Source organism: Eurytemora carolleeae, unplaced genomic scaffold (assembly GCF_000591075.1).
Source record: "Eurytemora carolleeae unplaced genomic scaffold, Eaff_2.0 scaffold914, whole genome shotgun sequence".
NCBI classification, from domain to species: Eukaryota; Metazoa; Arthropoda; class Copepoda; order Calanoida; family Temoridae; genus Eurytemora; species Eurytemora carolleeae.
Window position 1 is genome coordinate 11,809 of NW_019396986.1, and position 22,902 is coordinate 34,710.

Consider the following 22,902-nt stretch of genomic DNA (forward strand, 5'->3'; position numbering starts at 1 on the left):
TGAACCTGAACCTAGCCCTGAATCTAAACTAGAACCTAGCCTTGAACCTGAACCTGACCCCGAGCATGAGACAGAATCTGAGAGATATTTTCGAATCTTAAAAACTTTAGAATATCATTGCGATTTTGTAGAGAATCTTAGAACTTAAAAACATGTAATGTGCTATAATTTTCTGCGATAATTAAAACCCGATATATATTTAAATGTATTCATAGCAAATAATAAATATTTAGATCTTAAAAAAAATTTTGTGAACACTCCCTTTAACTACAAATTTTTTTTTTATAAGAACATGTATTTACGGTTAATTATATATGCTTTCAACTACAGCAATGTGATATCTTAAACATAAGTGAAGCTGGAATTAAAGGGACTGTAAAGGAAAAATAAAATGGGATTTAGGCTGAAAGCTAATCACTTTAGCTCTCGATCGCGACCCATGAAAGTCATATCTGATGTTCCTATCTCGAGAAATTAATATACAACTTTGGCAAATTTATACGAAAATTAATATATATACAATTTTGTATAAAAGTAGTAGGTTTAAAAAGATCAAATTCAGCAAATAAGCATCCAATCTGAAAACGATGATATCCCAGAGAAAGCTAATTGTATATTAGGTTTACTTTTATATTTGTTATTTCTATTTTTAATAGATTTCATTCGTAATATTATTTATACGTCCGTATTACTTGACCAGAAATTCCACCAATGGCAGTGCAGTCTAGTGGTCATGTGATACAGGCGGAGACACGTGATCAGTATACTGCTCTTCCATTGGTGATAGTTCTGGTCATGTGATTTAAGTTTAAGATTTTCAAAATTTTACATATATGAACTTTCGTATAATTTTAACACAGTTTTATATCAATTTCTCGAGACAGGAACATCAGATAAAACTTTCATGGGTAGCGATCAAGAGCTAAAGTGATTAGCTTTCAGCCTATACCCCCTTTCATTTCTTCTTTACAGTCCCTTTAAGTGTTTACATATCATTTACGTTACAACCATTATATAATCTACACCATATACAATATATATTATATATGTACTTAAACAATGAACACTGATCATCTTTCTTTCATATTTTCAGAGCTTGAAATACTCATAAATCATAAGAAAAAATAAATGCATGAACAAAATAAATTCTTACTTTAAAAGATTAATTAATAAGATATTTGATTTTCTAAAATAAAATAAATGTGATGAAATAAAATTTGATAAAAGAGGAAAAATAATGTTTAGAAACATGATGATTAAAATAGATGAAGGATAATATGCAAGTTATGGTGTTTGAAATAATGAGATCTGAGAGGAAATTGGGTCTAACATAAAACATAATTTTTGAAGCATTTAAAGAATGATCTAAATAAAACAAATAAAAATTCAAAATGAAAGGAAAATACAATGACAAAATTGATGATAAATCTTTTTAAAAGTTAAAACTGATAAAAAAGGATGGAAAACAGGAATGGGAGAAAAATTAAAAGAAAAGACGTATGCTCGGTTTAGACTCTCGAGGAAAGATGGTCGGACTGGAGCTAGTTTTCTTCTACTACTGGTTCAGCTGTTTGTATGCCAGAGTACTTCTTCATACATACAATCCTGTAAAAAAGAATTTATTTGATAACTAATTATAATTTAGAGACTTGGACCCAGGTCCCAGGCAGCTAAAAGGGGGAAAGGGGGACGTCCATCCCCTGGAAAATTGGGGAACCTTTTAGACCTCTAATTATGATATACAACAAAATTTCGCTTCAGGTGCCACTAAACAACTCAAAATAAAGTTTTTTTATTGAAATATAAATGAAAATTAAATATAAAAAATATAAAAAAAAATCAAAATTAGTTAAAATTTTTTCCTTTCCACTCCCAGCTTGTCATTGTTTTCGTTTTCCTATATATATATAAATACCTTGAGATTACCCGATCCATTGGTTCCAAACTTCTCAGACATTCAGGCAAGAAGTTCCAATCACTAAACAAGATTAAAACTTTATCATTCATAAAAAAGTAGTAAAAGCAACATTATTAACTGAAAACTTTATACTTTTTTTTCTAGGGTAAAAAAGGAATTGTGTCTTTGTTACAAACTCTGATTTTCTAGTTTCTATGTTTTTGCAACCCAATGCTGTAGATCTCAGATATTTCAAACTTTATATTCTTTTAGAAAAAATAATCCGAGTTTGAAATATCAAAGGTTTACATCAAATGGTTGCAGAGATATAAGGATTAGAAAATTAGAGTTTGTGACAAGGACTAAATTTCTTTCTATGCTTCATAAAAAGTTAATTGATACAAAATAAAGTTTTGAAATGTTGGAACCTTCTCATATTGTAATTTGTAGTAACACTTTTTAAAAGTATAAAACAATTAAGTTTTTCTAGAAACGAATCTGGCTATTGCACATCCCTACACACACGGCGTTTCACAACTCTCTTTATAGAGATCATTTGAGGTTTTTATTCCTGATCACATAAAAATTAGAAACAGAGAAAATGTTATCGAATTTTCCTGTTTTAATTGCATCATTTCCAATTTTTTAAACAATAGCTAGATTTGGAGTCAAATTTAGACTTTCAACAACCCTTTCTTAGATCACTCGAAAAAGGAAAAAAGGTAGGATGGGTGTCCTAAAGAATATTGATGATGATGTAGGTTTACCTTAGGAAGGTAATAAGGAAGGAAGGATGGATGTTCTAAAAAATATCAATGATGATGTAGGTTTACCTAATTAAGGAATGTAGGATGGGTGTTCTAAAGAATAATGATGATGATGTAGGTTTACCTAAGAAAGGAAGGAAGTAAGGTAGGATGGGTATTCTGAAGAATGTTGATGACGATGATAGAAGTGATGATGATGATACTCGGAACCAAAGTACAGGTCAGGACAATACTTCCTACAACAAGATCAGAGCTAACATCTAAATTTAAAAAATCAAAATAAATGTTATTTTGTCAGATACTCTAAATAACATTATAATTTTTAATTATGACAATTATGAAAATATATTTGATAAAGGAGAATATTTTATCTGAATCGTTTAAAACTCAATATTTTCAACATCAAATATGTTTTATCTTAATGATAAACAAATAAGTTGGGTATGATAAAACCTAAAATTTTAATATTCTGAAATAGTTATATTTAGAAATAAGAATGTTAAAATTGATAATGCTTACCTGCTATTGAAAGGACGAGTACTAGTCCAGGGACTATTAAGAACATGAGAAGAAGATAGACGATTGCAAACCATCGATATCTAGCTGTTGTTCGTCCCAAAACTTTGCACAATGCTAAAGTAATTTGTGATTTAAAGTTGTCAGACAAAAAAACTTTCTTTTAAGAATTGCCAGATCTGAACTCATACATTTTTCGTCGTCTTTATTTAATAATTAAAAAAAATAAATCTCAAAACGTAACCACCCAATTGAAGGATTTTGAACGTCGACTTTGCGTTCAAAGAAATTATCCCACTACCATATATTGCCTGTCACTCCCTTTAAACCTCACTGAATGACAATCAACAGATAATATCATTTTACTATTTTTCAAATTTTTGTGTTTCATTTGCATAAGTCCCTCGGTCACTTTCAAAGAAAACCCACAGTTAATAATAATAAAAAGTAGGATATCTCATTCATTTTTGATTCGACAATTATTTAATAATACTTCTGTCAGTCGGACACTTAAAATTAGGTCTACAGTCCCATTAACGTAAAAAAAACATCTGTTTTATACCTAGAGGCCATCTCATAACAGGTAGAGGATAGAAGAGGAGAATACCGTGAATATTGAAGGTCAGGTGACACAGGGCAATCTAAATACAAGGAATTGAGTCTTTGGCACAAACCCTGATTTTCTAATCCCTATATCAGTGCAACCCAATGTTGTAGTCATTAAATATTTAAAACTATGAATCTGTTAGATCAAATAATTTAAGGATAAAACCATAAGGTTGCCAAGCTATAGGATTTGGATTTAAAACGCTTGAGTTTGTGGAAAAGACTAATTTCCAAAATAATGAAACTTTTTTATTTCTACCACAAATCTATTCCGTTAAGACTTCAATAGATTTGTTTTGTGAAAGATACCGAACACTTGCCATGCAAATCATAATGTTTTAGTCCTTTAAATATTTTTACAACCTTTGGTAAGTAAATCAAATTATAAATTCTGCTTGATCAAATCGTCAAAATTTCAGCTTGAAAAACTGATTCAATATTAGAGATTGATTGAATTTTACCAAATATGCCACAAAAAAAATATTCTTCTTTTTGTAAGAAAATTACCAAATTACAAAATACAAATTCGCTTTGTTCAAATATGGGTTATCTCCCATCACTTCAAAACGGCTGACACTATAGAACGGTCCACCTTCTTCACTTTTCAAATTTTATAGTTTAGAACTTCAGGATAAAATTTGGTTTGAGTGTTTAAAAAAAATAAAACTTTTTATTAATTAAGCTACTAATCTAAAATTTATTTGAAGGCCTTAAAACACTAAATAGCATTATAGCATACGTATAATGTTAATATGTAATTGTCAAAAATTAAACTAAATATGTTTAAGCAATTTTCCGACGTACTTTTTGAACATTTTTTAACCTTCCTATCAGGCACCATTAAGGATAGAGGTCTTTTTTTTAATGAGCTGGCCTTGACAAGTGGGACTTTAGGGACATGTATCACAATTTACACTTCCCTATCTTCTTTAGACAAAAATAGCTTCCAGTGATGATCAGGTTGAAGTTGAAGTCCGATCTGTACCTGCACAGAACTTCTAAGCATTGATGGATCAGCTGATAGTGAGGCAAGAAGAGCTGTCGTCGTTGTTCCAATATTTGATCCCAAGGTCAAAGGATACATTCTAGAAAAAAAAATTATCATTAATATGAATAAAATATGATTTAAACTTGTCTTGACTTGATTATCCTACACAGTCATTTATTTACTTTCTAAGTTCTATCACGCAGAATCACAGACCTTGTTAAGGGGGGTGTCTCTATACCAGAGTTACCATTTGGGAAAAAGAACCCCAATCTAATAAGCATGAATTTAAGAAAAACACAAACATATAATCATATATGTGATTTAATGAAATTAAGAATTTTTATAGAAGTAGTTAACTATTTAGTAAATAAAACAATGCCTACAATGACCCAAAAAATAGAAAAAATGCAAATTCTTAATCAGGTAAGTTTTGGGAAACATTGAGTCCAAGTAATGATATTTCAAAATTTCAGAAATGAACAAAAAAAAATTTGTTAATTAAATTAATTTCAAAATATGTTGTCAGTTTCTAACTGTTGGAAGTGAAGGTAACCCTAATTATCGATCCAAAGTCTAAGGCAGAGTGGGATTCCTATTGTGTGCAATGCCCCGTAAAATTCCAATACAGAGAGAGGGGGAGTGAATTTTGTAGATCCAGAAAAATAATATCTGTGGGATGCCTGCGTAGATACCTGGGGTCTTAAATATGGCCGCAGAGCGCTTGGCCCGCCCCCTAGCCTGTCCTAGTCGCAGCGCTCGGCACCAAAAAGTGTCTTAAACTAACCTAACCCAACATAAATACTAATTTAATTATTTTTCTGAATCTACAAAATTCAATCCCCCTCTCTCTGTTTTGGAGTTTTACGGGACATTGCACACAACAGGAATCCCACTCTACCAAAGTCTGAGCCCAGTCAATAAGAGTTCGACATTCAAATACATGTGTCAGGGCTCGGAAGGCTTCCCATTCTAAATACCCATTCCCCATGTAACCTACAGATGTGCCTACAGACTAACTTAACCTCAATCAAACTCTTACCTACCTAACTTTCTACTACCCACTCGCTACTTATTTACCTCCTAACCTACCTACCTACTTTACACCCAAAGTGAATAAATACTAAAGTGGAACAGACTAAGGAAACGACGACAGGTTGGGCCATAAGGTTTTATTTGGTTTGGAAATAATTGAATGAAAAGATTTCGTTTGGAAAGTAAAGACTAGAAAAAATAGACTAAAGACCCGTGTAAATGTCGTCTTCAGATAGAACTTCGAAATTTTCACGATTTAAAATCAAAATTTTTTGTACNACCTACCTACCTACCTACCTACCTACCTACCTACCTACCTACCTACCTACCTACCTACCTACCTACCTACCTACCTACCTACCTACCTACCTACCTACCTACCTACCTACCTACCTACCTACCTACCTACCTACCTACCTACCTACCTACCTACCTACCTACCTACCTACCTACCTACCTACCTACCTACCTACCTACCTACCTACCTACCTACCTACCTAGCTACCTACCTACCTAGCTACCTAGCTATCTACCTACCTACCTACCTACCTACCTACCTACCTACCTACCTACCTCCTAACCTACCTATCTACTGAGATGAGACCAAGTCCTACTAGAGGAGTGATAGTAGATGTGAAAACTGAGCTGCTCTGAACCAGGAAAGTGAGAACGGCTCCAGCTAGGATTGCAATATATCCTGAAATAAAACAAAATTATTACTCTTTTTTTATTTGATACATTAATATTGTAGACAAGACATCCTTGCCCTTTTTTTAGAATTGAATAACATTTTGCATTGCTAAAAAAAACAGATGAAATTTCTAAATTTGTTTTTATTTAATTAATTTTTTGAAGCCACACATGAAAGCAAACGTTTTAAAAAGTGCTCAGTTCTAAGTTTATAAAGGTACTGAAAGCGTAATTTCAAGTGACCCGCTATTAATTCCCGCTTAATTCTGATAATTCCTACATGTTTTCCTGCAGTACAAATACGCAATGCGCATATCATTTTTGTAGAGAAACAACAATTGAAAATAATCAGTTTTCAAAAATCATTAATATAGACATCTATACATGATCGGACAAAGCTTGTTAGGCTGTACAGTTGTGAATCGGGCATTGCTATCTTTCCGCGTAGGGTAACTTGAAATTACGATTACAGTCCCTTTAAAAGTAGATATGCGTTTTATAAAACAAGATTAAATAAAAGAGAGTTTGAAGAATTTGAATTATATTATTTTAAAACTCTGAAAAACAAGATCTCAATTAACAAATCTTGGAATTTTCTGTTTTCAAATTGTTCTTATAGTTAGATTTTCGTATAAAATTAAATAAAATGAAATAAGAGAATATTAAAAATTGGATTTATAGCTGATGCAGCATTATTAAAAAAATTTGCATTTAGATTTTTAGATTTTAAACTTTTACTGAAAAGGAATTAAGTCTTTGCCAAAAACTCAAATTTTCTAATCCCAATATCTTTGCAACCTAGGATGGTGTAAGCCATTGAAATTTCAAACTTGACATTACAGAATTCATAGTTTGAAATATCTAAGGGTAAGATTTAGAGATTGACAATCATATTTAGGGGCAAAAACTAAATTTCTTGAATATTCATTTTTATATTTTCTTGGTTTGTACGCAAGCAGCCTTTATGAACTATAAAAGCGTTAAAATATATAATATTAAAAGTGAAAATAATATACATCTTATTGTTTTAGAAACTATATTTCCATATTTTTCACCGAAACCATTGTAGACCTGGTACCTCGAAGTTTATTGTCGTCTTTGTTTATAAATATACCTGACAACCATGGTAGACCAGGTACCACAGAGTTTATTGTTTTCTTAGTAATTATAAATATACCTGACAACCATGGTAGACCAGGTACCACGGAGTTTATTGTTTTCTTAGTAATTATAAATATACCTGACAACCATGGTAGACCAGGTACCTCGGAGTTTATTGTTGTCTTTGTTTATAAATATACCTGACAACCATGGTAGACCAGTTACCTCGGAGTTTATTGTTGTCTTAGTTTATAAATATACCTGACAATCATTGTAGACCAGGTACCTCGGAGTTTATTGTCGTCTTTGTTTATAAATATACCTGACAACCATGGTAGACCAGGTACCTTGGAGTTTATTGTCGTCTTTGTTCATAAATATACCTGACAACCATGGTAGACCAGGTACCTCGAAGTTTATTGTCGTCTTAGTTTATAAATTTACCTGACAGACATAGTAGACAGGGTACCTTGGAGTTTATTGTCGTCTTTGTTTTTTGAATATACCTGACAACCATGGTAGACCGGGTACTTCGGAGTTTATTGTTGTCTTAGTTTATAAATACACCTGACAACCATGGTAGACCCGGTACCTCGGAGTTTATTGTCGTCTTTGTTTATAAATATACCTGACAACCATGGTAGACAGGGTACCTCGGAGTTTATTGTCGTCTTTGTTTATAAATATACCTGACAACCACGGTAGACCGGGTACCTCAGAGTTTATTGTTGTCTTAGTTTATAAATATACCTGACAACCACGGTAGACCGGGTACCTCGGAGTTTATTGTCGTCTTTGCCAACTCAGCTACAGTCCCCTGAAGATAGATAAACCATGTAACATTTTTTATTATTTGTCTTTAAACAATGGTGCTTCAATAAAATCATTTTCATGATGATTATCAAACTGATAATGTCGCTATAATAATTTTTAGCCTGCAATGAAGATGATGATTATAATTTTAAGGATGATGATGATTATGATAAAGATGGAGGAGGAGAAGAATGAACATAATAAAGATTAATATAATAATAATGATGATAATGATGGTGATATTAATATAATTGATGAAAATGATATAAATGGTGATGAGAAAGAAGGATAGCTGAAAAAATGAGTGTAGAAGTTTACCGATGAATATAAAAAAGTTGAGATGATGATTTAATATAACTGATGATAATGATAAAACTGCGTGTGAGAAAGAAGGATACTTAAAGAAGTGAGTGTAGAAGTTTGACACATAAGTTAAAATGATGATATTATTATAGTTGATGATAATACTATACATGCTGATGAAAAAGAAGGATACCTGAAGTAGTGAATGTAGAAGTTTTGCAACGAATACGAGACAGATTGAACTCGTGATATGATTATACCTTATGAAAATGATGTAAATGCTGATGAGAAGGAAGGATACCTGAAGAAGTGAGTGAAGAAGTTTGACAATGAATATGAGACAGGTTGAGATGGTGAGAAGAGCAGCAATGAAGAGGATGAGTCCCAGGTAGAAGTCCGATATATTCTCCAGGTTCATCAGGAACTCACACTTCTTCTCATCTAACCCATCAATCTAGAATAGACATATACTCATCAGTTTATACAAAACAATCGAAATTATATGGACCAAGAGGAGTTGTTTCTGCTTACAGCTTAAAGATAGTTTCGCCAAAGATCTGTGAGTTCTGCATATAGATATAAAGGACTCTCATGTATATACAATGATAACCATAACACTTTTAGCCTAAGACCTGCAATAGTCCAGTGAACATGACACAACAATTGTGCAGTGTAAATAGACCCATTTATTTTAGAAAGTTATTTAGTAAGTTACTATAACTAAGTATGCTTTGTTACAATAAATACATTCATTAATATTCTTTAATGTCGTCTTCCTATTTCTAAGTTTTCTGATTCTCACAGTAATCCATAAAACTTGGAGAAATAGGTAAATGACTTTTAGACTAAAATTTTGGTTTTAAATGATTCCATAAGCAGAAAACACAGTATTTGTGCAGTGTACACAAAACCACAACTAACAGTGTATAGATACTAAAAAAAAGAAAATTATGCTTTCCAAAGATAGTATCATAAATTTTACTTGATACTACTTTACATCTACTATCTTTATAATAAAACAAGACGTTCGTATATATGTTCCCTATAGCTGGCCAAATGGCTGGACCGAATGGGCTGACATTTTGTGTGGACACTCATATGCTAAAAAAATATTCGATTAAAAAAAAAATTAAATAAAAACCGGGCCTTTCAGCTAGTTTACTATATGTGTCTCCTCAAAATGGCTAAACCCATTTAAAATTCAACAATGGCAAATTGTTTTGTAATTTTGAATTGATTTTGTTTCTATTTTGAAAAAAATAAAATGGGTTATTAAATATAAACCCTAATTACAAAATATATGTTTAGTTCTAAGTAGGTATAATGGGCTCTTTTAAATATTTAATAAATACTTTTCATTAAATATTCTCAACCAAATCCATTATTAACTAGAAAATACTGGATGGTTTTAACTTTATAATTTTCTATTGAGGCTTTAATACGCAGTTTTCAACAAACCTATTCAAAATAGATTTATGATTGCATCTGTATTTGCTGAATGGGATAATGATCTTTTTCGTTATAATTCTTAATGTCATTGTAATGTCAATGATTGATTGAGATATTCTTGCGTTTCAATCTTATATGTAGTATTTTACAACGTACTTATCTAGGTATGTTCAACTGTATTTTTTACATAAATTCTTTTGATATTTAGTAGGTTATGTGGTTTCTCTTCAAAAGTTTTTTGCGAATTTATTTAGCAGAGACAAAGAAGTAAATTGACAGACCTTTCTCTTCATCTTTATACATATATTAATATAGTATTGATTTCTTTTGGGATGTCCGCTCATAATTCATGAAAACCATGACAGATTTGCAGCAAATTTTGATTGGTTAACTTGTACTTAGTAGAAGTTCTTAGCTTGGTTTTAAAAATTCTAAATTGAGATTGCTGACTTATAAAGGGAAAGCTGGGTTCCTAATCTAGCAAGGTGTAAACATCAATTTCTTCTTCATTAGTACTCAGATAAATGTTGATTTTTAATTATTTTTATCTTAGAATTATAGTGATTACTCAAAATAACGTTGTCTGTCTCTTTAAAATTAAAATGTTTTCAAACAACAATTCTAATCTTATACCTGACGAGTTTCTGTTCCACTGATATTCAACCCAGAGTCCTTACACCAGACCTAAACACAGAGATTCAGATTCAGAGCGATCAGAACTTTTAAATAAGAAGTCTATTTAGCGATATTCTAATATTGGCACAGCTTAAAGTATATTTAGCGGTATTCTAGTATCTACACAGCTTGAAGTATATTTAACGGTATTCTAGTATCTACACAGCTTGAAGTATATTTAGTGGTATTCTAGCTTGAAGTATATTTAGCGATATTCTAGTATCTACACAGCTTGAAGTATATTTAGTGGTATTCTAATATCTACACAGCTTGAAGTTTACTTAGCGGTATTCTAGTATCTACACAGCTTGAAGTATATTTAGCGTTGTTCTAGTATCTACACAGCTTGAAGTATATTTAGCGATATTCTAGTATCTACACAGCTTGAAGTATATTTAGCAGTATTCTGATATCTACAGTAGCTGTGTAGATTCTACACAGCTTGAAGTATACTTAGCGGTATTCTAGTATCTACACAGCTTGAAGTATATTTAGCAGTATTCTAGTATCTACACAGCTTGAAGTATATTTAGCTATATTTTAGTATCTACACAGCTTGAAGTATATTTAGCAGTATTCTAGTATCTACACAGCTTGAAGTATATTTAGCAGTATTCTAGTATCTACACAGCTTGAAGTATATTTAGCAGTATTCTAGTATCTACACAGCTTGAAGTATATCTTGAATTTGTCCCGATTTCAATTGTTTCTTTAGTTTCCTCTGTTTGACGATATTTTAGGATCAGCACTACTTGGCATAGAGAGGGTGCGAATGCCTCCCAGCTCACTGGCACTATGATGCGTAGTTAAACAGAAAAAGATGTACGTATTACAGATTATTATGGATTTGCAACTTTGCCTATCAGTTATAGCAAAAGCTTAGATAAAACCAACGTTATGGCAAACCCTACAACCCCCGACAATAAGATTTAAATCTAGAGTTTTAAAAAATTGTCAAAATGTCAATCTGTAACTCAGATTTAAAACATTTTTTTAAAGTCTAAGATATAGTTTTTTAATGAGGTAGCATAGAAAGAAGTATAATTAAAAAACTATGTTTTTTATTTCTAACTAATTTGTTATTTTAATGGATAATTGATTATACACTTCTCAGGTTCTTTTGCTTCCTACATTATGATCTAAACAATTTGCCCTCTGCATCAAAAAAAATTAATATTCATATTTTATTTTATCATAGAAAATTAATAATTAAAATAAAATGATTGGACTGAAAAATAATGTTTTCCTATTAATTTTTAAAGGGGGAGGGGGGCCGGGAGAGAAGGTTGGTTTCACTTCCAAAAAAATAATGCACGAACCAGTGAATATTTTTTCTTTTTTTAAGTTTCTATTTTTAAGGTAAAACCAATTTTATGGTGAATTGATCTTTTGGTTCATTTGAAAACAATTTGGATTCTATCAAATCTCAACCGAAATAATTTTAGCAAAAGATCGGTCGGTTTACCAATCATTCTTTTCTCTAAAACTGAAGAAAAAAAATTATTTTGATTAATTTAATTTTTTTTAATTTGAAATCTTAACTTATAAAAGGTTTTTTTTTGAGTTAAAATTCGAAAAGTTAAAGATTTTTTTTATTTTTCTTAAACTGTATCTCAAATGTAGACTTCCCTTGTCTTCCTATTATTGATATATCACAGAGTAGCAAAGTAATGATGTTAGTTTAAATTCTTACCTTGAGAAGCCTTTGCTCTTGACAACCACCAAGCGCCCAGCATTTCAACACTGATTTCTCGATCTAGGAATTCAGATTTAAAACAAAACGGGAGAGAAAGGAATTGAGCTGATGCCTAATCCTTATATATTTGAAACCTGATGGGGTAAGTCTGTAATATTTCAAACAATGATTATTTTACCTAACAGAATTCATAGCTTGAAATATCTAAGGTCTACGGCATTGGGTTGCAAAGATATAGGGATCAAAATATCAGAGTTTGTCGCAAAAACTCAATCTCTTTTCTTTCGGTATTGCATTATTTTGTCTGAGCTGTTCTGACATGGGAAAGTTGCATTCTTAAAACGATTTTCAAAATGATTTATTTAAACGATTTTTCAAATAATTTTATGAATTTTTTTTCTTATATTTATGATTCTCTGCAACTGTAAACTTGCTTCTCTCTTTGTCAAATCATTAAATACAACATTATAGGATTGTATGTCAGGCTGAAGACCTAATACAGCCAGGGTTCGTGATATTATATTATAAACGTTTCAGGTCGTCTTTACCGTATCATCCTTTGTTAGAAACCTTGTATAGGAATAAAAATATAGGCTGAGAGGAAGGTCGTGGATAAGAAATATGATTTTATATTGTCCTTGAATGAATAGTGTGCCAACAGAGGATATGTAATTAGGCCAAACAATTCCTTTCTTTCTTTTCAAACACATTGGATAGAATACGAAAACCTGTATTTTATTTACATGTTTTCGATATAAGTTTAATAATCAAATAATATTTGGACTTTTAGAAAATTTTATATTTTAAAAATTAAGACAGTTATTATTAAAATCGAATTCTTGAACAATATTTGGTTATGGCGGACTTCGATGTCAACAAGCCTTAGCTCTCAGTTTGAAGTTATTAACACACTTATTTTTTGTAGCCCTAGACATATACCTAATTTAACACTAGGCATTTAGCGCACTTCACGCTCCCCTTCCTTTTAACAATTTAAGCTCTTAGCTGTTGCTCTAAAAGTCGGCATTTTAATCTTTTTTAAATTTAAGCGTTTTTCTGTTTAAAGGAATTGAGTTATTGCCACAAACTCTGATTTTCTAATCACAATATCTTTGGATTCCAATGTCATAGACCTTTGAAATTTCAAACTATGACTTCTGTTAGATCAAATAACATAAGTTTGAAATATCAAAGGTTTACGACATTGGGTTTCAAAGATATAGGTATTAGAAAATCAGAGTTTGTGGCAAAGAATCAACTCCTTTACGCCATTATAAAGAATATTAATATTATTTTCTCATTCACGGTCCAAGGAGACTGACAGACAAACAAACAAAGAAGCCAAATATAGCTTTTCTTTTACAAATTAAAAAGTTAGATTTCAAAACCCGGTATTATTTAGTAATGTATAAATTCCAACCTGCATGATACTTGATGTCAGGGGTTTAGTTAAGTCTCCCAGAAAATTCATGCTTTTTCCACTTTTGCTGCTTTCTGAAGTAATGCTCATCGAGTAGTTGCTGCTCATTGAATTGTTGTTTATCGAGTAGTTTACTTCAGCCTAAAATAAACGGATATATGAACTGAAAGTTGACTTTTACTATTTCTGTATTTTTGCAACCTGAAGGTGCAAACCTTTGAAAATTTAAACTTTGACAATTTGATTTTGCAGAATGCATACTGCAGTACTGCTACAGTTTGAAATCTGAAACCTCTATACGTTGTTCCAAGATTAAAAAGTCAGAGTTTCTATGTATTTATTTCATGGAAAACATTGATGTAATTGTTTATATCTGGAAGCGTGTAGTGAGTGAAGTGATCACCCAGGAAGGGCTGTTAGGGTAAAAGCACGCCTATAATAAAGTAAAGCATAAAAAGGATTTAATTTTACCTCTAGTTTTTCTGTCATCCAACTTGTCAGATGGAACATGTATCCTAGTAATACAAGGGGTTATTCTAACAATATTAGGTTTAAAGGAAGTGTTCGCTAAAATAGTTAGTTAGTAAAATGAAAAATGTTTGAAATTTCTATTTCTTACCGATGTGTAAGAAAGAACCCTAAACAAACTTGTTTTTTCTAATCTTCTAATTTTCTTCATACAATCGTTGAAATCATGAGAAAGCTTTCTAATCTTCTAATTTTCTTTATAAAACCGTTGATCTCAAAAGAGCGTAAAGTTTTCTAATCTTCTAATTTTCTTTATAAAACCGTTGATCTCATGAGAGCGTAAAGCTTTCTAATCTTCTAATTTTCTTTATAAAACCGTTGATATCATGAGAACATAAAGCTTTCTAATCTTCTAATTTTCTTTATAAAATCGTTAATCACATGAGAACATAAATCTTTCTAATCTTCTAATTTTCTTTATAAAACCGTTGATCTCATGAGAACATAAAGCTTTCTATAATCTTCTAATTTTCTTTATAAAACCCTTAATCAGCATAAAGCATAAAGCTTTCTAATCTTCTAATTTTCTATAAAAAATCGTTGATCTCATGAGAACATAAGTCTTTCTAATCTTCTAATTTTCTTTATAAAATCGTTGATCTCATGAGAACATAAAGCTTTCTAATCTTCTTATTTTCTTTATAAAATCGTTGATCTCATGATAACATAAAGCTTTCTAATCTTCTAATTTTCTTTATAAAATCGTTAATCTCATGAGAGCATAAAGCTTTCTAATCTTCTAATTTTCTAAAAAACCGTTAATCTCATGAGAGCATAAAGGTTTCTAATCTTCTAATTTTCTATAAAAAACCATTGATCTCATGAGAGCATAAAGCTTTCAAGAAGAGATATGAACAACAGAAATTTAGTCCCTGCATACTTATACAATCTTGTATTATTCTTTTGGCTTTACTAATTAAGAAATTGATTAATTAAGAGAAACTGTATATTATGGTTGGCCAATTTTTTTTTGTTATTTTTCGTATCTTTTTATCCATTGGTTTACGAAATGATCAATTTAAAACCTTTCTTTTATTCCAAAATCTTCAACACAATTAAAAATGTCTGAGTAAACTATTGCAGGTGGTTCATAAAAAGGAACAGTTTTTCCCCCCGATTTTCTCTTTAATTTTTTCAAATCGGAAAACAAAACAAAAAACATTTTTTTACATTTTTTTTTGTTACCTGTGCACACTTCGATAGTGAGGAGAACCAGAACAGTTAACCAATTGAAGCAATCGTGAACCGTAGCCCCAGAAAACGCGCGCTCAAATTCATCTCTGAAATTATGGAACCTATAGCTTTTGCCAGAAACCTCAAATCCCTATATATTTGCAACCTGATCGTGTAATCCTTGAATATTTCAAACTTTAAATCTAACAGAATTCAAAGATTTAAATATCAAACGAATTGTAAATTTAATATTCAAAATTTGTATGATTTAACAGAATTCATATTTTAAAAAATCTAATACATTGTGATGCAATGATTTAGGGATTTGACAATCAGAGTTTGTGGCAAAGACTCATTTCATTTACATTATTTATTTGTTTGTTTGGTAAATCATATCTATTTATCTCACAAAATATAGTTAATGTTAATTGGATATTTAATCCTATATTAACTATAAATATTACACACTAATTTATCTTTATTCATCTACATAGATATTTGAGTAAAAATTCAGATATTGCAAATTGCAATTAAGTTAGAACCAGAAAAATGTAAAATAGGAAGATTACTATAGTTATAATTTTAAACAGTCCAATGAACATGAAACTCAGCAAATGTGCAGTGACAAACCCATTTCACTTAACAAGGGATTTTTAAGCGATTAGTAAAATTTCTTGCTTTATGACAACACACCTGGATAAGTCCTACATTTATGATTGCTTTGAAATCGTTTTCTTTTTCATTGATTTTTGGTTCTCACTGTTGTTCATTTGTAAGTTTATGTATCTCAAGTTTCAATTCTATAGTTTAATAATTAAACAATAAAATTTATTTGTATTAAATTCTTTCAATATTCTGCCTTTGAAGAGCAAAACAAAGGAAATAAGTTTTTGTCTCACTTTTTAAAAATTAAAATAAATCTACAACAGTATTTTATAGATACTTTTAACTACAAAATGCAGAAAGTATCTCAAAGCCTTTTAGCTTTTAACGTATAATCTGAGAAATTCATTTTCAAATTGAATTCGCTTAGTTTCAGTTGGATCGTTTAACTCTGGTTTCTCTGAGAGTCTGAGGTTAATTCCTTTTGAATGCTTCGAGTTATGTCGTCTAAAAACTTATCTTGAGCCAAAATAAGAGATATACGCGTTTAAGTTGTTTAAGTTCCTACCGCTACAAATATGCTTATAGAGTAATAATACAAAACAATCCATATAATTGTAAACATTTAAACAAATTGAATAAAATCTTCAACAACCTTCAACCTATGACTTTAAATATTCCAATAAGCAAATGGAACACAGCACTTGTGCAGTGTAATAAGACCCATTTCACTTAACTAGTGACTTAATAAGTGTTTAGTAAAACTATTTGCTTTGTAACACCTCAAATACACTAAGTATTTCTTTTAAGTCGTCTTCCTTTTTCAGAATTTTCTATTTATAGACTATATTTTTTTCTGTTAAAAATATGGATTCACCTGTCAGACACCTGGGAGAAGGAAACCAGAGTATTGGTTAGTGATGTTCCAATATTTGCTCCCATTATCATAGGTATAGCATTCTGTACAGCCAGTACTATAAAACATAAATATTGCATATTTATGTACCAATATTTGCTCCCATTATCATAAGTATAACATTCTGTACAGCCAGTATACTTTAAAACATGAATATTGCATATTTATGTTCCAATATTTGCTCCCATTATCATATATTAAGATATATATTAAGATAGATATTAAGTAAGATGAATAGTAACATAGATATTTAGATATATATTAAGATAGATATTAAGATAGATGTTAAGCTAGATAGTAAGATAGATAGTAAGATAGTTAGTAAGATAGCTATTTAGATAGATAGTAAGAGCGATAGTAAGCTAGATAGACAGTAAGTTAGATATTAAGATGTATAGTAAGATATTACGATAGATATTATGATAGATAGTGAGAGAGATATTAAGATAGATATTTAGAATGAAATATCAAAATAGATCCTAGGATAGACACTTCGACATATTTCAAATTATATATTTGGATAGATTAAAATAGATATTACGAAATCAAAAAGATAGATTGATAATATCCTGAGCAAGTTTGCAGATGCAGCAAGAAATTTGAGAATTTTAAAAATAATAAACATTAAACGAAGCTGCTTCAATATCATGATATTGAAAATATGCATTTAGATCTGCAAAAATATATTCAAATTGGCAAAATATTTTGCGAAATAGGAAATGTATCTTGACATTTGCAGAAAGAAGTTTCAGGTTTCTGTATTTTCATAAATTTATTTAATAATTCTCAACTTAGTACTGTCTATACTTCTATACCTTCTATCCAACATCATTAACTTAGTCGATATTATTTAATTTTCTTTATATCTAAACTGCCTATCTACCTGTAAAGTATGTTGCGTACTAATCTCCCATATGTACCTTTCTACCTATCTACTTTCTACCTGTTATCTATTTAACTATCAACCTAGATCTTTTTCCACCTATATACCTATTTACCTTTCTACCATGATATATCTACCCATCTACCTATCTACCTTACCAACTATCTACCCAATTATCTTCATGGTAAATCTACCTATATCTACCTATCTACATATCAAAATTACCAACTATCTACCCAAATATCTACCATGATAAATCCACCTATCAACTTATCTACTTTAGCAACTATTTACCCAAATACCTAATATGACATACCTACCTATATACCTTACCAACTATCTAACCAAAATGCCTACCATGATATATCTACCTATTACCTATCTACCTTACCAACTGTCTACCCAGATATCTACCATGATATATATATCTACCTATAAACTACCTATTAAGGTATTTGCCTACCTCCACTGGATACCATGGATACGATGACAGATGTGCAGGTTGAGCTGGATTGAACCAGGACGGTGAAGAAGACCCCCATCATCAACCCAACCACAGGGTTCTGCAGCAAAGGGTTCTCTCGGAAGATAGAACCTAGATATATTTTCACAATATTATCATTTTAATAACCGCAATGGCAGTTATTGAAAAGTCACTATCGTGCTGCTGAAGAATGTAAATCGATCATGAAATAAATGAATAAAACTTTAAAATGTTTAAAATGTTTAAAATGTGCTCGGAGATCAGAACTTTTATGTTGTAGAAACCTGGAGCAAACAGTTTCCCGTATATTATGGCGTCTGCAGGATTAAATAAATTCCCGGATATCCTGTGTTTAATACTATGCTTTACTTTAATAAGTTCTGTATATGCAGGGTGTCCAACATCAATTTAGACCGCGTCAATGGGTCTAAATTACGATTTGGGGGACAAATCAGAAAATTTAAGAAGAATGAATCATTTTGAAAAATTTAATAAGGCTAATAGAATTTTCTTTTTGCAGAAAGTGCTAGATTTTTCTAGTATTATGTGCGTATTTTGGCGTTAAAGATTGGAGATAATCTAATATGATATGGGACGCTCTGTATATACATAATACACCCCAAACTAAACCTTTGGTGCGTACTGTAGAGATCTTCAGTACTCCGACCGAATGTATAGTGGGTTTAAGCGTAGAGTGCGTACGCTAAAATAAACAAGTATTTACAGAAATTAACTCTATCCTAAGTGAGTTTCAAATACTGAAAAAATCCGGTGAATCAGTTCCAAGTCGATGACTATTGCATTTCTAATAAAAAAAAAACCTAATTCCATTACCTAGACAATCCTATAAGTTAACAAAGACTTTCAGAAACTAATTTTAAAATTTATTTCTTTTTGTTTTATGTTTCCTTTGTGCATAGTTCATTATCCTTGCTATTTACTGTTTAACAAGTCCTTGTGATTTATGCTATGCTGGAAGTACTAAGTACCATGTACTTTGTACTTTGCAAAATGTACTTTATATATTTTGTGTAATATGTACTAGAGAATATGTACTCTGTATTTTGTCATATTTACAATGACTCTATATAATATGTACTTTTACTCTATTCCATTTACGATGTACTATGAAATATGGGTTATGCACCTGTGGACTCTATGCTGTACTATTTAACATACATTTTGTAATATACTTTAGATGTTCATGACAAGTTTAAAGCACCAATTCTGAAAGTTTGAACAGGATGGATTAGAAGCAACTAACATAGTTCAGAAGTTTAGCAACTTATATTTTCTTCCTTACTCCAGTTAATTTGTACAATAGCAAACCAAAACTGCATAGAAGTAACGCCAAATGGTACAATTATACGGTACAACTACAAACAAATACAGTAAGTGTATAACTTCTTACTGTACAACAAAATACAATTAAATGTATAGATGCTATTAGAGTAAACATGATGTAGACTGTACATTGTACATATGATACAACTAAATACAATGAATTAAGTGAGAAAACGAACGAAAAGATGGAAAATGAACGATCATTTTGAGAAGAAACGAAATATTTGTTTTTAAACGATTGAAACAAGACTAACGAAATGTGTTGTTCACGAAAGATGAACGGACAAAAAGAAAAAGTGGAACGTGTCCATTTAGGTTCGTTTATTTATGTGTACAATTTTTCATTTTGTATGAACTAAAAAGTGCGAAAAATGTATCAAGATTTAAAATAAATATTTGATTTTACAACTAAATCATAAAATTTGCCAAATTTGCACATCCAGGGTTACACAAAAAGTTTCGAACCAAGGAAAAAGAGCAGGCGACATTTCAAATTCGGCCCTGTCTCAACAGATCCAATTCCCATATGAAAAGATGGCTGGTTAGTACCTGCTGTTTTACCCGCCATGAGCCTAAATGAGGTCGCGAGGAGCTCGAGGGCTGAAATGAACAGGTAGAGAGATAACAGAAGACAGGGGAGACGGAGTAGGGTTGGAACCCATAGAATCCAGGCTAGACATTCTCCTGATCCACCCTCAACCTATATATAGAGATGGTTGGTACTAGACATTCTCCTGATCCCCCCTCGATCTATATATAGAGATGGTTGGTACTAGACATTCTCCTGATCCACCCTCAACCTATATATAGAGATGGTTAGAACTAGACATTCTCCTGATTCACCCTCAACCTATATATAGATATGGTTAGTATTCATCTCATACAACTGATTTAACCTAGACTAGACGTCCTCCTGATCTATCCTCAACTACGATGGGTATCGTGTTGAGGTCTGTTTGAAAACATTTAATGGTATGCTAGACAAGTTTGCTTGTATTACGTTATGCAACTTTTTTACCCTTACCAAAGATATTTACAAAAACGATATTTCAAAACGATTAGTAAAATCGTTTTCCATTAGTCGTTTTGAAAAATCGTTTTCTTAACTTATGATCTGGGAAAAAATTGCATAATATTATAAAAGCAAACTTATCGATAATACAATTATATTGAACACCAGAAGTCCTGTTCGGAAGTCGAAAGTCTTGTTTTATAGAACAAGCTTAATTATTAAGAATTTAAGTGAGCCAAAAAATGGGTTGTATGAAAGCATTCAAAACATTTTTTGTGTGGCGCTTTAGTGGAATATGCCCACCCTACCTCAAGTTTTGCGCCGAAAAATTGGACAGAGGATTAATGATTTTTTAATTAGAATCCTATTTTGTCAGATTTAAGATAATCCTCTGGAAAATTTTGGTTTTAAATGTTCATTCAATTAAAATCTACAATTTTCCAAGAATCCTAAAATGTTCTCTGTAAACTGTAGAATATAAATATTTAATCTACCAATACATCCAATTAACTATTTAATATTTAATGTCTACATTTCGTAAACTAAAATAAATTTTGTATTCTATAGCCTGATCGTGGATCAAAGAGAGAATTGGGCCTTAATCGGTTAGAATTAGAAATAATAGCAAAACCTTCAACAGGAAAAATAAATCGATGATGTATTTTTTTGGAAATGAAACACAATACGAACTTTAACTAAGAAATTATGATTTTTTTTTCAGAAGGTACAAAGTTGTTGTTTGTTAAAATTGCATGATACTTTTTTCATGTAAAAAAATCCTTTTTTTGTTATCTTCGCGTGAAAGAAAATATTCAATTTAAATCTTCTAAAGAAAAAAATCTAAAATTCTTTAAACCTGATGGGGAAAGTTTTAAAATTCTGGACATTTTACAGATTTCACCACACATTACTAAAACCAAAAAATGTCGTCAATTATGAAGCAATTTTAATTTTGAAAAAATGTTAAGAAATAAAGACAGTAATTCATTTTAAGTTTTTGTCACCACCTCTGTTTTTCTAATCCTTATATCTTTGCAACCAATGTCGTAAACCTTAGATATTTCAAATCTTAAATTCGGTTGAACCCAATAACGAATGGAATAGAAAAGAATTTAACCATATAGGTTTGAAAGATAAATATGTATAGTGATGAGAAAATTTGAGTTTGTGATAAAGACTCAATTCCTTTACCTGTGTCGGATCTGCTATTATACTTGCGCATTCTGACACAGCACGCTTCCTCTTCTGTCGTGCAGACTCTGAGCGCGGCAAAAGCTCTGTTCCTTGCTCACAAATATCCTGTGCGCAGTCATCAACGTCTATGGCGATTTTAACGCTTCTCTGAACTGCGCCATCTTGTTTACAATCAGCTGTTTCTATTTTCTCGGCATGATTTAGTTCTTTGTTTGCGCTTGCAGGCTTGTTTGTTCCTGCCTGTTTAGTTGTACCAACCATCTTCCTGAGCACACTTATAACGTTCTTATTGTCGAGGACCATGGTGGATATGGGTGGAGGGACCTACATAAAGAGGGGAGATCTGTGGATTAACACGTGGCTTGAACTAGTCCGAAGGAATTAAACTGAGGAAGGGAGGGTTCAACTCCCGCCAAAAACCGGGGTCAGAGTGTAACTTCAAGACTGTTTGAGAGTAGGTTGGGATAGAATTCCTCCATCTTGAATTTTAGATTTAAGCTGACCTTGTTGTAGGTCGGAAGGTTCTCCGATGGTAGTTCGGAGTAGACTGTGAGGTTCGAAAGAGGAAAGGTCACAACTCCGGAGGCTTTCTCTATCGTGAATTCGATAAACACACAGGGCTGTTCAATAAAATTAATAATTTTTATCAAACATCACTAAAACTTGATACTCTTTTTAAAAGGATAAAACAATTTTTTTTGAAAGTTCGTACATGATGAAAGTATTGCGTCATCGGTAAAGTCGTCTTGATCATTCTGTTTTCACGAGGTAAACATGCATTGGACACAGGAGGCCAGTGGTCCAACCACTAA

At 31.3% G+C, this 22,902-nt stretch overlaps 1 protein-coding gene across 1 annotated transcript; it reads right to left on the reverse strand.

The window, feature by feature from the left end:
• Positions 1 to 1,192: 1,192 nt before the first annotated feature.
• LOC111710801 (sodium-dependent phosphate transport protein 2A) lies at positions 1,193 to 22,649 on the reverse strand. The gene is made up of 18 exons (XM_023484944.1): positions 22,088 to 22,649; positions 20,434 to 20,584; positions 18,520 to 18,651; positions 17,135 to 17,231; positions 15,667 to 15,761; positions 14,425 to 14,468; positions 13,954 to 14,094; positions 12,531 to 12,593; positions 10,796 to 10,846; positions 9,015 to 9,167; positions 8,348 to 8,414; positions 6,392 to 6,503; positions 4,772 to 4,871; positions 3,743 to 3,821; positions 3,184 to 3,297; positions 2,789 to 2,900; positions 1,916 to 1,978; positions 1,193 to 1,605 (listed from the first exon to the last, which is right to left on the reverse strand). Exons 1-18 carry the CDS (start codon positions 22,391 to 22,393, stop codon positions 1,542 to 1,544), a joined length of 1,944 nt encoding a protein of 647 aa, XP_023340712.1. The 5' UTR covers positions 22,394 to 22,649; the 3' UTR covers positions 1,193 to 1,541.
• Positions 22,650 to 22,902: the final 253 nt, after the last annotated feature.

Excerpts from the sequence above, each read along its gene's own strand:
- LOC111710801 (XM_023484944.1), bottom strand. The coding sequence starts at position 22,393 with ATGGTCCTCGACAATAAGAACGTTATAAGTGTGCTCAGGAAGATGGTT. Across the intron at positions 14,469-15,666 it reads CACTATCGAAGTGTGCACAG|GATACATGTTCCATCTGACA; the intron begins GTAACAAAAAAA and ends TTGTATTACTAG. Across the intron at positions 8,415-9,014 it reads TTCTTCACTCACTTCTTCAG|GGGACTGTAGCTGAGTTGGC; the intron begins GTATCCTTCCTT and ends ATCTATCTTCAG.